Below are 18,845 nucleotides of genomic sequence, written 5' to 3'. Positions count from 1 at the left end.
ATGGAGCAAAGAACACTCCATTTCTGTAACTGTGCTTAGAGGTTACCTTTTTATTTCACAGTAGTAAGTTTCACTGCCGTAAACTGGGTGCTTCCTGGCACTTATCTGCTGAAGGCATATACTCCACAATCTCAACGCCTCTCCAAAGTATTACACTTATCTACCATACATAGTACACTCTTTCCTGTGCACCAGTGTCACAGCACTCTCCAAACCAGCCGGCTGCAACAAGGTCTTTTACCATCTCATACCAACATACTCTTCATGCCAGTCCCTCTGCTGCCTTCTCCTAGTACTCCTCACCCCAGGCACATGTTCTCTCTCTCTTCTCTCTGCTTCTTCCTCCTCTCTCTTCCTCGGCTGCTCTCTCTTCACTGGCTACCCAACCTCTTCACAGAACCAGCCACAGCTGCACCTTATCTACATCGGCCAACCCACCGCTCCTGAAGCCAACCACAGCTGGATATTATCAATGTTAATTAACCCAGCTTCATCCCTCTATACACACCAACAACAGATCTAGCAGTCAGAGCACAGGATTACTGCGTATGTATGTACACAGGGCTTACTAGGCACATTCAGCATCTGTATTTTACTGCACGTGGAAAAGGCTACAGGAGCAGGGGACAAGGGACAGGACCCAAAAAAACCCAACAAGAGTGCTGCTGCTACAGCAGTTTACACACAGCACCACAGGCCTGTTCCTCGTTGCTCCTGGAAAGAAAGCCACTGGGAGCAGGGTGCTGGTTAAACCGAACTACCTGTCAGACTGCACAGAAGCGTATCATGCAACCAGCTAACTCTAGCAGTGCAGATTTTCTGTGCTGTTTACAACATTTACTAGGTTAACTGACAGTAACAGGGCAAAAGTAAACAGCCTAAGCTAAAATACATAAATCAGTTTTGTTTAGCCTAAGACTTCATCTTCTGTGCTACACTTGCTTGCAACCACTTGTACAGCCTGTCAGGCAGAAGCTAAGAGAAGGCATAGGAAGGCCACAGCACACCAGACCCAGAAGGCAGCTCTCCGTACATCAGCACGCTCTCCCATCCAGAAAGCCACTTCCAATATTATTTCATACAGCATTCATTTCCAAAAAATTTCTTACAGTTGCTTCTTCTTTTATAGAAGTGAACTGTGTATCATCATTTATTGTGGAAAGCCATCATAACAGGAAAAAAATTTTCTGCAAATCGCAACATGGATAATTACTCATCTTTTAAAGCAAAGAACAAAGAACCAAAAGTGAAGCTGTCATTCTCCAGAAGATATTGAGGAATGGTATTTTAGGAACACCAAAGCATTGCTTTGTATTTTTACCTCAGTCACAGACACCTCCATTAGACGAGTTATTGGGTCTTGGTGGCTCACAACACCACAGAGCCAGCTATTTTCATCCTCTGGTTGGTAAACCTTAACTTTTTGGCCTTGGACACTGTAAGGACCTGGAAAAGAAGGACTTTGAGTACATCTTCCAAACAAGCTCTGTGTCATACAGTAAACAAAATAAGAAAAAAGTTCTGTGCACATGATTAGAGCTTGAAGTGTCATCTTTCAGGTGGAAAGAAATTAAAACACTAGCGCTTCTGCTGCAAATCCTGCTAAGCTAAGCATTCTATTGTAAAAAGTCAATAAATCCTCATTGCTGTAACTCAAAACTACAGTAAAAACAAGATTAATACAGTTTACAAGTAAAAAAAAATAAAAACGCAAAAGGTCAAAATTAACTCACTCCGACAAAATCAAACTAGATGGGGGGGTTCCTTGCTAACTAAACTCTTTTGCTTTCTAACCTACAGGTCAGTAATTATGAAGCATCAATCTAGTGGACAGTCAGAGCATTTTGACTCAGTTCAGATGCATCAAATCCCAATATAAACTGCATGCAGTTCAGAATAGAAACACATATTTGTAACTGTGGAAAATTTTACATAATTGTACAAATATCCAACATCTCTAAACCAACCAGTCTTAGTTCTTTGACACAGGTAACGGATCATCTACAGAAAGGTTTCCTCCGACCCTGCCCTCACTCTCCACATCAGCATGCAGAGCTTTCCTCCTACCCTAAGTCCAGACAAAAAAAACTTTGTTAATATTAGATCATCAAAATCCACATGATCCAACAGCCCGTATCTGATACAACCAGAACTAGGTGCTTCAGAAGGCGGCTCCAAAGTGGACAATTCTGAAGCTACTGGCTCATGTAAGAAGTATTGTCCTGATAGCATTTTTATCAATAGACATTTTATTTAACCAAAAGGCACCAAAACCCCATTAAGAATTGCATCATCCTTCTAATACAGTGGCCTACCTTTAGGGTGGCTGCCTAGCCCATGAAACCAAACTCCAGCTAGAAAACTGTTTTAGCACTTGAACTAGAGACCCCAATCTGACAACAAAAGCTGAAATTGGGCTTAGCCCTAATACACAATCCAGACAACAGTTAATGTATTAACTCTATGCTGAGCAGCTGCAGCCACACTATGCTTTAAAAAAGTTCATGTATTAATTATCAAAATGCCAAAGTTTGAATTTGATGTAACAGGAGAATTATTTTTTTTTAAAGATGTACAGAGTAACTTCACTTCTAAATTTCCACAAATATAGAACAGAACCATAGACTAGGACCAAAGCTTTAAAAATTGAAAACTAAAACTTAAAGGAAGTTGTAAATATATGGACATTATCAATAATATGTTGTCCTACTTTAACTACATCTTCAGTGATTGTTCCCAGTAGGTATTTCTGGTTGTATCTCAGCAAGTGCTTACCTGTATCTGTGACAAAATAATTCTTCCCTGTAGAGAACTTGCAAAACAATACAGAAAAAATGACCGTCCAAATCAAATAGTAGCAGATACTATTTGTATTCTCCTTCATAAATCCCAACATAGTCTAGCTGTTCCACAGCAAAGTAGCTCCCAGACAGAAAAACTGTCTCACCTCTACTAAATATCTCCTGAAGCTTCTGGTCACTGATCAATGCATTGACAGATTCTCGTAGTGAAGGCTGTTCCTGCAGAATCTGATTCTGATTCTCTGTTCCCATCTGCCAACAACAAACAATTTTAACGTAAGAGTATAGTCTTTTAAGGTAATGGAATCAGTAGTTTTTAAGTGACAGCTCTTCTTGAACTGTTCTGACACTGACAAACCAAAAAAAATAAAATTAAGAAAAACATTGCTGAACAGGCCAGGAGTAAAAAAAGGACTAGCTGTGCAAAAGCTGTTGCAAAGCTTCCATTTCAGTTATCGGCTACAGGATGCTGACAGCTAGCTCCCCAACTGACCAACACACAGAGGAACTGGGACTTTTCAAATGCAAATGGGGGTTAGTGTAAGCACCTGGAAAAGCAGGGAAACAAATGCAGTGAAAGGAGGAAGACAAGAATACATAAGTGGAACAGTAAAAAAAAAAAAAATTAATCTGACAAGCACAGCACAAAGTAGAATTTGCAATTTAACTGAACACAGTTCAAATACCTGAAATAAACGTAATCCACTGGCATCAGACAGGAAACGTAAATGTCTGTCCAGAAGAAACTCCACTGGGACCACAGAGCCTAACCCCAGCTTATCTACTAGAGGAGTGAAGGTCTGTGATGAACAACAAAAAAAAGGTTATAAAAATGACTGAGCACACATACACGCCAACAATAGTTGTTTTCACATGCTATTTCACACTACCACTAAGAATAAAACATTTCATTTCTCAACTTGCACCACCCAGTGCCTGAGTTTTAATGCAAATTATTACTCATTATGTCCAAACCAATAATTCCTGCAAGTGTGGCACATTACAAGAAGGAATTACAGAAAACTGGCTTTGCTTCTTCCTTAGAGCTTAAAGCAGAACCGAAAACCTTTTGTGATATTTGTTTTTTCATTGGTAAGCACCTTCTGATGCTCAAGTGTAAATCCCCCTTCAGTTAATACTTCAAACTATCCTACATATTTCAGGTACAGCCTCCTGAAAGGAGCATTTTTATGCCCATACAGAATCAGGTGTAAGAAATTTATAGGCACATTATTAAAGGGGAGCTTTTTTCTAGTGTTTGTGCAAAACTGAAGTTCATAAAAGGTGTAATATCAATAGTCAAGCTGCAGGACAAATCACTAAACACACCTAGCAGCATTAGAATGATAACCTTCTAATGCAACTTGCTGATGGAAGATGAAGTTGCCAACCACTGGAGTCTTCAAAACATGTTATCTGTCGCATGCTCACACTTACATGATTTTAACACAAGTGTTCATGACATTCTCCCCTTAACAGCTCTCATCAGGTTTGTTCACACTCCATTCCCCTCTACACAACAGTATGAATATAAAATTTATTTTCTCAGTTTATGTAAAACTATTTCCTAAAAGTGAACAGGCTTACAAGAGACAGACAATGAAGGATGAATACACATTCATAAGTGATATATCTCAAAAAAAAAAACCAAAAAAAAAATCCAAACCATCCCCACCACTCCAAAAAAACCCCCACAACAAACCATCTGCTTTGTAACACTACGTATCTGGCTTCCAGAATTGTCTCTACATTGCACATACATACTCTAGTGCTTTGGTCTGTATTTTAGTCTGTATTTTAATCTGTATTCCCATGCAGTTAGGTGGGTAGGCCTCCAGTACTTAGTGAAAACTTGTGTGCTCACATGGCTGTCCAGAGTACAGGGGATGGAAACATTTCTTCAGCAAGTCTTCAGATACAGCTTGAGTTATAGTGGAAATACTCTGGGATCTTAGTGGACCCATATTTGCTTCTAAAAGGTTCTGATACAACTTGTTACACAATAAATGTGCGGACTATAGTAACGCCCCCAAATCACTCAGACATCAAGATACTTGTGAATCATCTGAAAGAAATTGATCCTGTAACAAACATGGTTTCCCTTATGAAATAAAATGGGAGTTCACACTGGGAGTCAAGTTGGAAACACACTGAAAAGGAAACTCCACGTATGGAAAAAACACTACAGATCTCTGCTTTAAAGGCCTGGTTTTCTTCTGCTTTAAAATAAATGTAATAAAAACCCTCAGAGAAAGATGCCGTGTTGAAACTGTTGCTTTGAGCCCAAGTGTCCATTTAAAACACTAAATTCAAATCCTACTAAGGCACAAGGTCCTTAACTGGAAAAAACATTTCAATGTGCTCATGCAAAAAAATGCAATATTAAAAAGCAGAGAGTAGGATCCCAAGCAGTCCAACGACTGCAAGAAGAGAAAAGAAATGAAAGGGCAAATTAATAAAAATTAGACAGCATGAAAACAAGGGTAGGTTCTCACATATAATCATCTTTCATCTTCAGAAGCCACTAAGAGAAGAACGAAGGATGTAAGGAATTCTCTTTGCTATATCCTACTCATCAGGATGTTTGCAGAACGGGTATACTCAGACATGCTAGTCAGAACATACTGGCTTTCATCTCAGTTATCATGACATGTAACTGCCATGTAAACAGCAATATGGAAGAAACAGGAGAAAAATTTTTGTGTCATGTTAGTTAATACTGACAACAACACCGAAATAAAAATTTTTGTTTAGATTAGGAGGGGCCAACTTAGGGCTTATAGGTCAGGCACAGCCCACACTCTATCCTCTTCCTCAAAGTGCCTTCAGGAATACCTACTAAATGATGCAGCAACCTTTCCCACACAGAGCTCTAGAGAGTCCATAGTAAAACCAAAGGGCTTATTTCTCACAGTTCAGAAAATCCTAACACACTCAAAGTTCTAAAATATGGAAGAATAATCTTTTCAGCTATGTACCACATTTCTTCAGAGACCTGCTGGTAAACACATCTCTCATTTCTGTGAGTGAACAGCTTTCAATTTCTGAGGCAGTTTCTGTTTCCAACTGGAAGCATACTGCCCCTCAGATGCCTTTCCAAAGGCACTATAATTCTTAGTTAACTGCTCTCCTATTTACCATTTAAAACAAAAATCCATGCCCAAGCAATTTTTGGTACCTGCAGAATGGTGCCCTGTACCAAGCTTTGTGTTTTACAGCAGATTTGATGCAAACCTCTAAGGATGTAAGAGCTTTTGGCCAAATACTCACCAGTGCAGGCCACTGTGCCAGTGAGACTCGAGTCCCCTGAAGCATAACAGGATCGTTCCGAGGTGCCCAAACCAATGATCCTTCCAGCAACAACACTATAACTTCTTCAGCATGGACTTTCACCCAGGCATGTTGCTTCCAGTTACAGCCATCAAATTCCACAAAGATCTGATAAAAAAAATTTTAGAAGGCATTTCAGCTCTTTTCAGACACTGCATTGAAAAAAGTAGATTCTACAATCCCTGTGGATACGGGGACAGCAGCTTCAGTCAGAAAAATCAAGGTAACATAGCTATCAAACATTACAAAAGAAACGGGAATCAAATACACAACAATTACTAACCTATGAAAAATTATTTATCCCCAAACATACATCACTGGCTCCAAATGCTTCATTTCCCCAGAAAAAATTAAAGATGTGAAAACTGTTCACCTCAAAATACAGCTGATAACCTAATGCAAGCCTCTCTCACATCAGGATTTTTTTAGAGAATCCTTCAGCCAGGAAAGTCTGTGATTGTGAAATTCACTCTAAATCAGAAGTTTTGTGTTGCCTTGTACCTTATTAAACTCCCTGAATCAAATGCAAATATGTTGGGTGGCATGAGATTTTCCAGAAATACATACTCACTAGATCTTTCATTACCGTATTTACAAGTATGACAATATAAACCACACTACAATTCTAAATCACTATTGTAAGATAACATCCCCTTTTTTTCTACCGCAAAGGACAAATGTTAAAGCCATACAAAGTTACATGGCAAGAATGCTAAGAACAGGAATGCAGGTTACACATCGCACTCCATGTCCTAACAACTAGGGCTAGTAAATGTAAAAAACACAGTCACATTCCAATCTCCCATCCACAGAACTTACATACTACACAAATATAATCAAATATGTTAGATGAACAGCAAAAAATTCCTAATCTGTTAAGAAACACCTTAAGCTGGACAGTCAAAACAAAAAATTTTGTAATAATTACAAGATCACCGAGGGTAACCAGGCGCTAACTGGAGATAGCTCTCTGCATCACCAGTAGTCCTCACTAAAAGAGGTATTAAAAACCACTCATACACTCCTCTTCCCCACTCCTCCCCCCAGACTCTGAAGGGAGAGGGAGAGCCTATGAAGCAACTCTCCTGACGAATTATTGAACTCCATTACTGCTTACACTGTCCTGCAGTGAAAGAAGACTGGACCTTTCAAGATACTCTTCCTTCAACAAATTTCAGCAATACAGTGCACATTGGACTGAACACCTTTCCAGTTTCAGTGGGCCTGTACCTTTCTTAGTATTGTATTTCTGCTACCTTGGCAGCAGCATGTGGCAGAGAGAGGACTATCACGTAAGTATAATGAAATGGAACCTTTTGTTTTTATGTACAGTATTAGTGAGGTAATCCTCTTGTTATGATTCTCTTATATTGTAAAGGTTATATGAAAAAAGGTTGTCTAAAAGAAACATTAGAATAATGCTGACTTTGGAACGTGTGCCTTTTTGCCAGATATTTAAGAATTTGATGAAAAGGAAGAGAGATTTTAAATTAATTACACAGACAGGACTTCTCACTAGTATGTCCCCTTAAACTACTTGGCGAGGATTACCAAAGGCAGACAAATTCAAACAAGCAATAAAGTGCAGCTTACCATTCTGTTCTAAATAAACAAGAATACCTATTAGGTTTAGTTTTAGTTTATTACTTCACACAAGACTCAAACAAGTCAATTTACCTTGTGACACATGTGAAGAAAGACCACAAGAAAATTTCTTTCTGTCTTAAACCTATAAACCACCTCACTTTTCTATGAATCATTACAAATTGATGAAATGGAACAGCTGTACTTTTAACTCCAAATTTAACATGTTACTCCCTGTTTCAAAAAAAAAGAACCAACCCCCCCCCCCCCAAAAAAAAACACCCCACAACAACAACAACAAAAAAACCACCAAACCAAGCCTACAAGAAATAGCCTGTGATGAACTTCAAGATGGGTGTTCCACATTTAAGAGGTTCACTAAACATTCTGACAAATACTGCGTACCCATCACATACAAAGCAGTAGCAATATTACCTGGAACATCCTAGCAGATGGACCTTACAGCAGGACCCCTTCTCAATCATCTGCCAGAGGTCTTGGGAGTTTGGGGAGGTTCACGCTGACTGGAAGCTATCCAACAGTATTCCAATTTACAAGGCCATGAGGGAGGATCCAGGGACCTACAGACCTGTTAGTCTAATTTCAGTACCCAGAAAACCGATGAAAGCCACCCAGCGTGCTAGTGAAAGACGTTTAAAGGACAATGGAATGATCAAGCACAGCCAACATGGGTTCAAAAAGGGAAAGTACTGCTTAACTAATTTAATCTCTTTCTACCACAAGACCTTCCACCCAGTAGATGAAGGGAAAGCAGTGGATGGAGTTTTTCTGGATTTTAGTAAGGCTTTAGGTACTGTTCCTCACAGCAGTCTTCTGGGCAAGTTGTCCAACTGCAAGGTAAGCAAGTTCACAGTATATTGGGTGTAGAACTGGCCGGATGGCAGGGCTCAAAGGGTTTCAGTGAATGAGGCTACATATGGCTGGCGACTGGTCACCAGTGGCATTCCTCAGAGCTCAGTCCTAGGGCCAGTGCTGTTCAGTCTTTTTAACAGTGATCTGGATGTAGGAACTGAATGCACCATTAGCAAGGTTGCTAATGATACCAAACTGGCAGGTGCTGCTGACTCTCAAGGGACAAAAGACTTAGCAGAGGGATCTAGAAAGATTGCAGCATTGGGCAATCATCAATGGCATGAAACATAACAAGAACAAATGGCCAGATTCTGTCCCAAGGACAGAATAATGCCTGACGCCAGCACAAACTGGGAGAGGAGTGGCTGGAGAGCAGCCCTGCAGCAAGGGACCTGTGGGTGCTGGTGGGCAGCAGCTCAAGAGGAGCCAGCAGCGAGCCCTGGCACCAAGAGGGCAAACCGCATCCCGGGGGCATCAGCCACAGCTCAGCCCGCCGGTCAGGAGGGGACTGTCCCACTGTGCCCAGCGCTGCTGCGGCCTCACTTAGAGCGCTGCCTGCGCCGCTGGGCCCCACCATTTGAGAAGGATGTGAAGGTCCTCGAATGTGTCCAGAGAGGGCAACGGAGCTGGTGAGGGGCTGGAAGGCACATCCCGCCAGCAGCCGCCCAGGACTCTGGGTTTGCCTAGTTTGGGGCAGAGGCTGAGGGGCGACCCCGTTGCTCTCTGCAGCTCTGAGGAGGGGACGTGGAGAGGGAGGTGATCTCTGCTCCCTCAGATCCAGGGACAGGATGCGTGGGGACGGGGACGGCTCAAAGCTGTGCCAGGGGAGGTTCAGGCTGGACAAAAGGGAACGGACACATTTCTTTACCGAGAGGGTGGTCAGACACTGCAACAGGCTTCCTGGAGAGGCAGTCGATGCCCCGCGCTTGTCAGTGTTTAAAGAGGCGTTTGGACAATGCCCTTAATAACACGCTTTAGCTTTTGGTCAGCCCTGAAGCGGTCAGCAGTTGGACTAGACTATCATTATAGGTCCCTTCCAACTGAACTATTCTACTTCCATCACCTAACATGGAAGACAGACCTTATAGTTTTCCCTTCTAAAATCCCAGACCCATGAACTGGATCAAAAGGACAGAAGAGATTTACAACATTATCACGTTAAGATCATCTCCCTACAAAGCTGATTAGTACAGAGAAGCAAGGACAAGTTTGTTTTACATGCTTTACCTTCAATACTCAGTTTTCTTCCATCTTTGTATAATCAACGTAAACAATGCAATCCTGCCAAACTTTTGACTTCTAACCATTAAAAAGGTGTTACTAATTCTAAGTCAATACCCCCAGAGTATTTTCCTACACACAGATGCAAGGGAGCTGTTCCAGATCCATGCAACACCACACATGATATTGTCAGTAGTTTCCAACAGATCACGCAGCATCAAAAAGGATGAAAAACTCAATATAAACAGCTGTGTTCTCAGTTTCTATTTCCAGAACCTGAAATCACTTTGCATACTGGGTGTGCAAGAAGCAGCAGCAGACCTGCACAGCACACTGAGTGTTTGTGCCTATACCACTTTGTATTACTACAGACAATAACTACAGCATATTCATGAACTGATGCCCAATATGCTGGGATTCTATGTGAAAAACACTAAGGGAATTCTGAAAGAGATGCTTAAAGCAAGGAAAGTAAGGGCAGAGGAGATAGACTTAAGAGTGAATAAGCGTATTTCCTTTTGATAAAGTAGTAAACAGAAATATTCTCCCTTTGTTCAAACCCCCAGAAGCCTTAAGCAAAGTGGCTGCATTATAATTAAGAATGTCTTGGGGTTTTTTTCTCTCATCTTAATTTGAAAATTGTGTAATTTCAAGTGTCAAGAGGGAAACATCTGCATGCTAAAGCCTTGGCTACAGCAGAATAAACTACCTCTCAAATGTATCCATGGCCCAACAATTCATAGGGTCACATCTACTGACAGTATCTTCTGCTGACCCTGCTAACTCTGCTGACAATCAATTTTGACAAGCTGCTGGTAAGAACAGCAATGGTGCTTTGTTAATACCAATGCTTTTAAACAGTGGTATTGATGACAGCAACCAGATACGCAATTAGTGCAGCTATGTCTGTATCACATTTAAAAACATGATGGTGCTTAGACAGAAATGCACCTGCAGAATTTCCCATGTTCTCCTATGGGGAAAAACACCTTCCCTAAGCAAAAATCTAATTGCAGACTTAATTGGCTTATGTTTTGATTGTTTGAGGTTCTTTTAATCTACAAAACCATTTTTCCCCCAAACACAAAAAACACAGGGTGCATACACACCTGTAATTCTCCCCCTCCCTTCCCTTTTTATTTTTTTGCCTGTCCCACGAAAAAGTGATACTAGAAAGCAGAGCTGTTGCTCTGCCTTGTTTGATATACAAAGACAGCCTGAAGTGTATTTTCCAGAAGACACATTCTTGTGTAGCTACTATACCCTAACAGTCCAGCCTTAATACACTACAGAGAACTACAGTCTGGTTCAATGGAATTACCTCTTTAAGTTTTCCAACATCAGTTCCACTGTAAAAGCAACAATAGTAAGACCATAGTGTAGGTAAGACAGATATATTGGTCTTTTTCATCAGGTGACACACAGGCTCTAAACATGACTTAAAATAGAAAAAATACGGCAGCTTATTGCATTAGAATTTGCACAAAGGTCTAATGTAGCTGCCATCTATGAAAAACATGAAATCTTTACATCTTAGGGTTTTATATATTATAAAAAGCAGAAGATGGCAAAAAAATCCAAGTTCAAAAATATCCCTTAAAATGGTCTTAAAATTTACCTATTTTTGAAAGGAAGGATGGTCCATCAGTTGCTAGAGAGTAGCCAGAGACCCAGGTTCAATTCCCTGCTTCATCAGAGGCTTCCTGCATGACCTTGGTCAAGCCATTTAGTCTCACTGGCTGAGTTTCCCCATCTGTAAATTGGAATAATAGTACTTACGCCCAGAAAGGAGGCACTGGTAGGAATCTGTTGCAGACTGCCAAGCAAGACTGTGTAACAAGTCAGTCCATGACCTCTTACTCATGATGTAGAAAGAACTACATTGTCAACATGTGGGAAAGAAGGAATTAGAATCTCAGTATCTACCTTCCCATCGCCTAACACAGAAAACAGACCTTGTTGTTTTCAACTTGGGAGACACATTTGAGATCTCATGCAACTAGTACCACCATTAAATGAGGTTAAAAAAAAAATAAACTATAGTAGTTTTCTAATGCAATCATTATTTGGAATCCATTATGTGAGACAAAGTTGATGTACATGTCAATGCTTAGAAAACTTTTAGCTTCCAGCCCAGTAATCACACTTCAAACTATTTCTTACAAGCAAAGGCAAAAAAAATCTTATCTGAAATAAATATACACACATCAGTGTCTTAATGCACATGATTCCCAAAGCCAGGAAAATTAGGTAAAAAACCAAAACAAACAACCTGAGGAGAAAAATCCTCCTCTGAGATAATTTATATCGAGTCAAAGTAGATTTCATCACATAACCAAGAAACTAGTTGTTAGAACAGTTATGCTGAAAGGTTGATACTGATCAAGACACTATGTATTTAGTGAAGACACTAAATATAATACTAAAATTAGAAAATATACATAGTTTTTGCATTTCCTTGGCACTTCCCTATGTTTATAATGCATAATGGTAATTAAGCAAACCAATCAAAAATGCTTCTGACAGGATCAAGGACAAAAATAGTATTAAACCAGCAGGAGCTAGAGAAATCATAACCCTACTAAAGCGCCATTACCTTCTGGCATAGCAAGGTGCTAATAAATGGCCACAAATATTTTTCTGTTTTGCGACTGAAGGTGAGCATTGGTATCATGTGAGTCAACACTTAACATGCACAGTAATCTACACAGTACTTAATTTCTAATTAAGATGAACAGGTTTAGGAATCAATGGGTTCTGGGTAACAGTAACTTTTCTTTGCAAAAAACTTAACAAAATACCTGCCTTCATGTACTTTCAGACTTCTAAAAAACCCTTTCAACAATTTCAACAGTTAAAGAGCCAGTTATAAAAAAGGATGATGAATTAACCTGTTTACTAGCCTCAATGCAGTTCTGGCTTAGTAGAGCAGACAGCATTAAAATGAAAACAAAACTGTAAAAAAAATCTGATGTTGTTGACTAAACTTCCCTTATTTTTTTAACTTCTTTAAAATATTAGTGTCACACTGTACTAAATACATACTAGAGTATGAATTAAACACTCAAAATCCACAGCTGTAATGGATCTCTAACACTGAAAAGGAGCACTTCATGTGAGTTTCAGAAGTTGGTATTTGGCCCAATGTTCCTTAGTTTTGATACACTGATGAGCCAGAAACACATTACCAACTATAAAGCCGGGAGCCTATTAAAAAATTTCCAAAGAAAACAACAAGGATGACAGTACAGTCCTAACTCACTTTTTCTGGTGGCATCACAAAATGCCAGTCAGAAATTAGTAGCCTGTTTCTTTATTATGTTGGACATACAGTCAGAACAAAGCATTGCAACCTGAGAAGCAATGCATGTGGAGTATTCAACAGATGCAAGCAATTCACTTTCTTTTTTAAATGAACAGCTTTTTTTGCAAAGTACAGTTTTATATTCTTGGGTTGCATACAACAAATAACAACTTTGCCTCACTTTTACTCTTGAAGCTTTCCTAGAAAATATGAAAAAACTTTGCTAATCCATTGCTGCGAAGAAAGAGCAGTAACTCCCATATAAAAGCTACTTAAAAACATTCACAAGTAGATAGATTAGATACATAAAGCCTCTGTCATCCTCTGCTTGAAGAAAGATTACCAGGTCTCTCAAGCAGAGAAATACAGGTCTCTCACCTTGAATTCAGGCTTTGGAACACTTTGTGTAATATCTCACACCAGGAAAAGATGGCCTATATGCTGAGCACAAAAACCAACCATTCTCTGATAAAATCGAAGCATTTGACTGAGGGTCTTCATAGGAATCTGTTCTAGTTCCAAAAATGAAAGTGTTTGAGAACAGTCAATGAGTGCTGTAACTGACACCAGGATTGCGAAGTTCAGCAGAAAGATCACACATTAGAAAGCTCTGCAAGCACACCTGAAGACAGAATTCAAAATTATCTTGACAAACTTGAGAAAGTGCTTCAAATCAGAGCACACCATAACCACAAAAACAAGCACAAGGTGCTAAACAAAGGCAGATACTACCAGTGACAGGACAAATATCAGTTTTATAGAAAAAAAAACAAGTGAGCAGATTATAATGACCTTGAGGTGGTATACGTTCAGCTATCTAACACTGTTTCAAGAAAGGATAGACACATATATAAACAGGTGTAGAGTACACAATACAATGAAGTGATTGCGTCTCTACTCAGCCTCAGTAAGACACCTGCTAAAATGCTTATGACCAGTTTGGGTCAGAACAGGAGACAGCAGAAGGAAGCAAACAAGAACCATCAACAGTCTAGAAAATGCAGGCTTTGGAGTGGTGATGTTAGGTTGCTTTATCACGAAAAAAAGAATACTGAAAGGGGATTTAATAACAGTCTTCATGAAAGGCCTGCCAGAAAGAGAATAAATAGTCTTATCTGATCTACCCACTATAGAGATGAGATGATATTGGGATTAAGATCGAACTAGAAATACCTGGGTAAGAAAATTACCTTGAACGACGGATTGCAAGAACAGAAGCAATGACGAGACTACGCAGAGAGACTATAAAGATCTCTATATAGTAGAAATGGAAAAAAGAGGTTACAGAAACATGTCAGGAATGGCACTGGCAGAGTTAATGATGGTTTGATGCAACAGGATGGAATGACAACAAAGAGATGGAGGGACACACATGATTATTACTCAAAGGTGATCACTTATACAGGTAAGAGTAAAAAGTGACAGAATACATACAATATGACATGAAAAATCAACATTGGACAACTTTCTGGGACACACCTTATACAAGCAAGTATGTCAGGGCCGATACAGAAATAACTAGTTGTACAGCCATTTCAAACTACCGAATCAAAACAGCTTCCTGGAATTTAAATCTCTCTTGGCTGGCATTATAATCATTGCATTTCAAGTCTGAACAATGGTCTGACACCACAGCAATATACAGCAAACTCTATACCAAAACTTGGATCTTAAAGTACTCAAATATAGCATATCTGAAAAATATGATTTTGTTTACTGTAAGTTCATTTGACACTGCAACAATAAGTTTCCCTGTTCAGACCTTTTTGTTTGTTGTTTGTTTGAGGGGTTTTGTTTGGGTTTTTTTGTTTGGTTGGTTTTTTTAAACTTTAGTTTAACAAAAGAGGAAAAAGAAACACTTCAAGATTAGTAAGTAACAGAATTATAGGGGGAATCAGGAGCAACTGCAAAACAAGAATGCCATAGTTAAATTCTGTAATTATTCTAAAACCCCAGACAGTTCCAGTCAGGACCTGGTTTAACACAATTTTTAAAAGAAGTTTAAAAAAAAACAAACACCAAAAAAAACCCCCAAACAAACCAAAACCAAAACCCCACAAAACACATTTCAGCAAAAATAGTAGAGGGAACCATTCCTGAAAATACTGGTCTTCCAGTACTACTTTATGTGGCTCAAAAAGGTATGTATTTACATGAGTTGGGTTAAGTAGGTAGGAAAGAATGACTGAAGTGCCAAAACCAACAGCAGTCGGTATCCCATTTTTTTCAGTATTACAGCATTTCCAGCTTGAGCATCAGTACTGACCCTAACGCTGGTCACACATATGCAGGAAAATGTCAAGTAATGTGAATATCACAGCTCAAAATCAAGTGCTGCAAACCACACACAAACCACAAAATGCAAGGGAAAGTCTCATCTTTGGGAAGCCCTACCCCATTCTGTACAGCTTCAGTTCACAGCCATTTTAGAGCCCACTACAACTGCCACACTCCCGCTGTAACAAAAACGATCAACACTCAGAGCCCTGTGCGAGCACAGCCCTGTTGATGCCTCTGTGACAGTGACAGTCCACAACCTTAATTATCACAAGCACGAATGTGCGAGCAATCTAGCTTGGCCTCAATCCATGCTACCTCATCCCTGTAGCGAGACACTATTCAAAACTGATGTACATTTTTTTTTTTTTTTTACAACATAAGGTGAAGTACAAACAGATTTAGATTGAGCCTGGAACTCCAAAAACTCCACTTCATACAATCCACATGCAAAAGGCAGACTGAGGGTGGCCTCAATCCTTCTGCCCCCTCCCCATGAGATTTGGCCACCATGCAAACCAGATCATAAGTTGAAGCAAAGTAGTTGTCCAAAATTCTAAATTTAAAGTCTTCAAGTAGCATAGCGTTTTATTCTCCTGATACACAGCAAATAACAAATATGTGCATTTATAATTCTGCATGCAAAATATCTTTAAGATGTTACTTTCAAAACAGCACTTTGAGAAAATGCTGGAGGTTCTTTGTAGTTTGTTTATGTGATTAACATCTTTTAGAAATTTAGATGGGTAAAGACCCTTAGATCAGATCACACTAACAGCTTGCTGTCACTGAAAGCACCAGGACACTGCCTCACCACCGTCACTACACAGTCCCATTGTTTCCCCTTGAACAAGCAACCCAGCTGACACTGTGGTATGTACATTCAGGGAACATGTGGCTAGAAACCAAGCACACACAAGGAATTGTTGATTTCCTGCAATCTTCCTTGGTGCTGTTTGCTTAAGGGTCCAATGAAGCATCATGCACAAGAGATAGGAAGGGTTACTTTTTTATTACTATTTTAATAGTACCTAGCTAATATATTGACTTATAGTAACATCGGACCAAACTCTTCCACTGAAGTCTTCGTCAAAATGTTTTTTTCTTACACTAAGAATAGGAACACAAAGCACTGAACTATTGTCTCTCCCATATGCTGCCCTATCTTCCACTTTATCCAGCAAGACCCACAACAACTGTCAATCAGCTGAACACCCCCAGATACGAGCTGATTTACACAGATTTGGTTTAAGCCAAACAAGAAAATGACTGTGCCAGGTATCTCTCTTGGATAACAAATGCTATCCAAGTCAAATTTGGGATCTAACGGTAACCTCATAGCCCTGTGGCTGCATGGCCAACACAAGTCTGTCAAACCAACTGAATCACGAACTGCAACACCATGCACACCAGGCACAGTACCACTTTATGCAAGCCGTATCTCGAGCCAGTTACGTAACATCCTTCACACTCTGAAATGAATCCAGTAATTGTGGTGTACTTTACACCAGGCAGAGCCAAATATGTTAATCGCTATGCTTTGCCTTCTAAGAGGAACTTTATTTCAGAAAATGTTTGCATTCCTACAGAAACTTGCTGCCATCGGAGACCTCCTTGCTGTGGAGCCAGAGAAAGACTGCCTTTTGAAGGAGCACCAGCCCATTTTGCAAACCAAGAACTCATTCACAACTCCCCAAGCCTATCCTTAAAAAGTGACACTTTCTTCCCTTAATTTATACTAAAATTAACAGTTCTAAATTTTCTCTGCTATTAGTAAATTGAAACATTTGAGCTACTGGAATGTATGAGTTTCACAGAATAAATTTGTTTTGCACACACATATTTTTGTTAAATAATGTGCTTTTTGTTGCTATTTCTTCTAAAACGTTACCTTTACCTGATGTCTGCCTGCATCCCAATCAAAGCATCATAAAAACCTACTTCAGTGAACTAACAGCAAAACAATCTTTTTTGGCTACTGTTTCTTTCTGCAGCTATTTGAACTGTAGAGATGATGGTATCTTATGTTTCACAAAACACATCACCTAGAAACCCAAGTAGGTTGTTCCTAATCCCAAGCATTCTACAACCCAATTATCAGCAAGAAAAGGATAAGGACCTCCAGTTTGGAACTCGAAAGAAAAGCAACACCTTAAATTGCAGGTTTGATACCCAGACTTTTTAAACAATTTAAAATTGGTACCTGTATAACTGGCAATTGGCAAATACACCTGTATTTAAAAATCAGAAAGAACAAACCTGATAACTATTAGTCTGGTAGTAAGACAGTACTAGTGGTTTGCCAGATATTAAAATAAGTTTCAGGTGAGGGGTGGGGGACAGGGCTGGGGAAAAAAAAAAGAATTACAATAAACAGAAGGAATTAAAAGTGAAAGAAAGTTTTAACTACATAACTTACATATGACATGAAAGACTTTTTCTTACTCCATCTAACCTGAACTTGTGTATCCAAAGCATTAAGTGGCACTGCACTGAAAATGAAGGGCTGAGATTTAGAAAAGTCTAGAGGGAATAATAAAAGCAGGATGAAAATTACTAGTTTTGAAATGGCAAGTACTGGAGCAGTACAATTATTGCAACATAATTTTTAACATCACTGATAAAGCTGGCATAAAAAGTATCAAATTTCTCTACACACATTCCTGGCCTCAAATCTAAGGATACCTTATGCAGACCAGAGCAGAATCTGAGGAACTTCCAAAAGTTCTTATAATCACAGCCTCTGAAAATTTGCTATTCCAACTGCTCATTCTGGTTTGCCTCACTCTTTTTCCTTTGCTTTCCAAGTTTGACATCTTCCATGAAAAAAACATTAGTGATAAAGTAGTAGTACATCTCATTTTTGCTGAGTTTTATAGATTAAATTGGATGAAGTAAAAAATCTGGTTTAAGTTATTAGATGACTTATAGACAGACCACATGACTACAGTTAAAAAAACCTCAATCTCAAAGAAAAGCTTTACCCTGGATCTTAATGCCACATTTTCAACAAACTGAAAATAAGAAACCAAAGCTATTCCTCTTAAGTAGAAAATTATGCTATTCTTCAGAAGAATGTCTAAGGAATTAATTGTCAGCCTCTCTCCAGAATCACCCACCTCAATGTCATTTAGCATACTGAGCAACTCTAACAAATGAAACTCGTCTCTGAATACAGTTATTAATGCTGAAACAAACAAAGTGGACATCAACAAAACCATGGGCTTTTCAGAGAAAATTCAGAAAGGTGGCAAAAGGTCTGCTAAGCATGCAAATACTGCAAAGAAAACTTGGCTATTCAAGGAAACCTTCCCATCTTTCTTTGTTTTTTTTTTGCAAATGGAGCATCACCATCTAGCACAGGTGAGCTACTAAAGAGGGATGCCCAACAGCGAGTACTGGCAACAAGGGGGTCACCACCAAGCAGCAATACCTCAGAAGAGCACAATCAGTTA

General features: G+C 39.4%; 1 protein-coding gene across 4 annotated transcripts in view; it reads right to left on the bottom strand.

Annotated features, from left to right (window-relative positions):
• The window catches only part of KDM3B (lysine demethylase 3B), a 65,449-nt gene that overhangs the window by 37,571 nt on the left and 9,033 nt on the right, over positions 1–18,845 (bottom strand). For 2 of the 4 annotated variants that reach the window (XR_005105714.1, XM_037397120.1), the window contains exons 2-5: positions 6,072–6,239; positions 3,488–3,601; positions 2,948–3,053; positions 1,322–1,446 (exon numbers count right to left, since the gene is read on the bottom strand). Coding sequence is in view for 3 of the 4 variants with exons in the window: in XM_037397120.1 (XP_037253017.1) it covers positions 1,322–1,446; positions 2,948–3,053; positions 3,488–3,601; positions 6,072–6,239 (513 nt within the window). In the remaining variant the exon portion in view is untranslated. Of the gene's footprint in view, positions 1–1,321; positions 1,447–2,947; positions 3,054–3,487; positions 3,602–6,071; positions 6,240–8,150; positions 8,710–11,427; positions 11,631–18,845 lie in introns of those variants that run through there. The other 2 variants (XM_037397122.1, XM_037397121.1) reach the window with 2 other exon arrangements.

This window comes from Falco rusticolus, chromosome 8, assembly GCF_015220075.1.
Source record: "Falco rusticolus isolate bFalRus1 chromosome 8, bFalRus1.pri, whole genome shotgun sequence".
NCBI lineage: Eukaryota > Metazoa > Chordata > Aves > Falconiformes > Falconidae > Falco > Falco rusticolus.
Note: the sequence above shows the minus strand (reverse complement) of the source record. Positions and strands in the feature narration are given on the sequence as shown.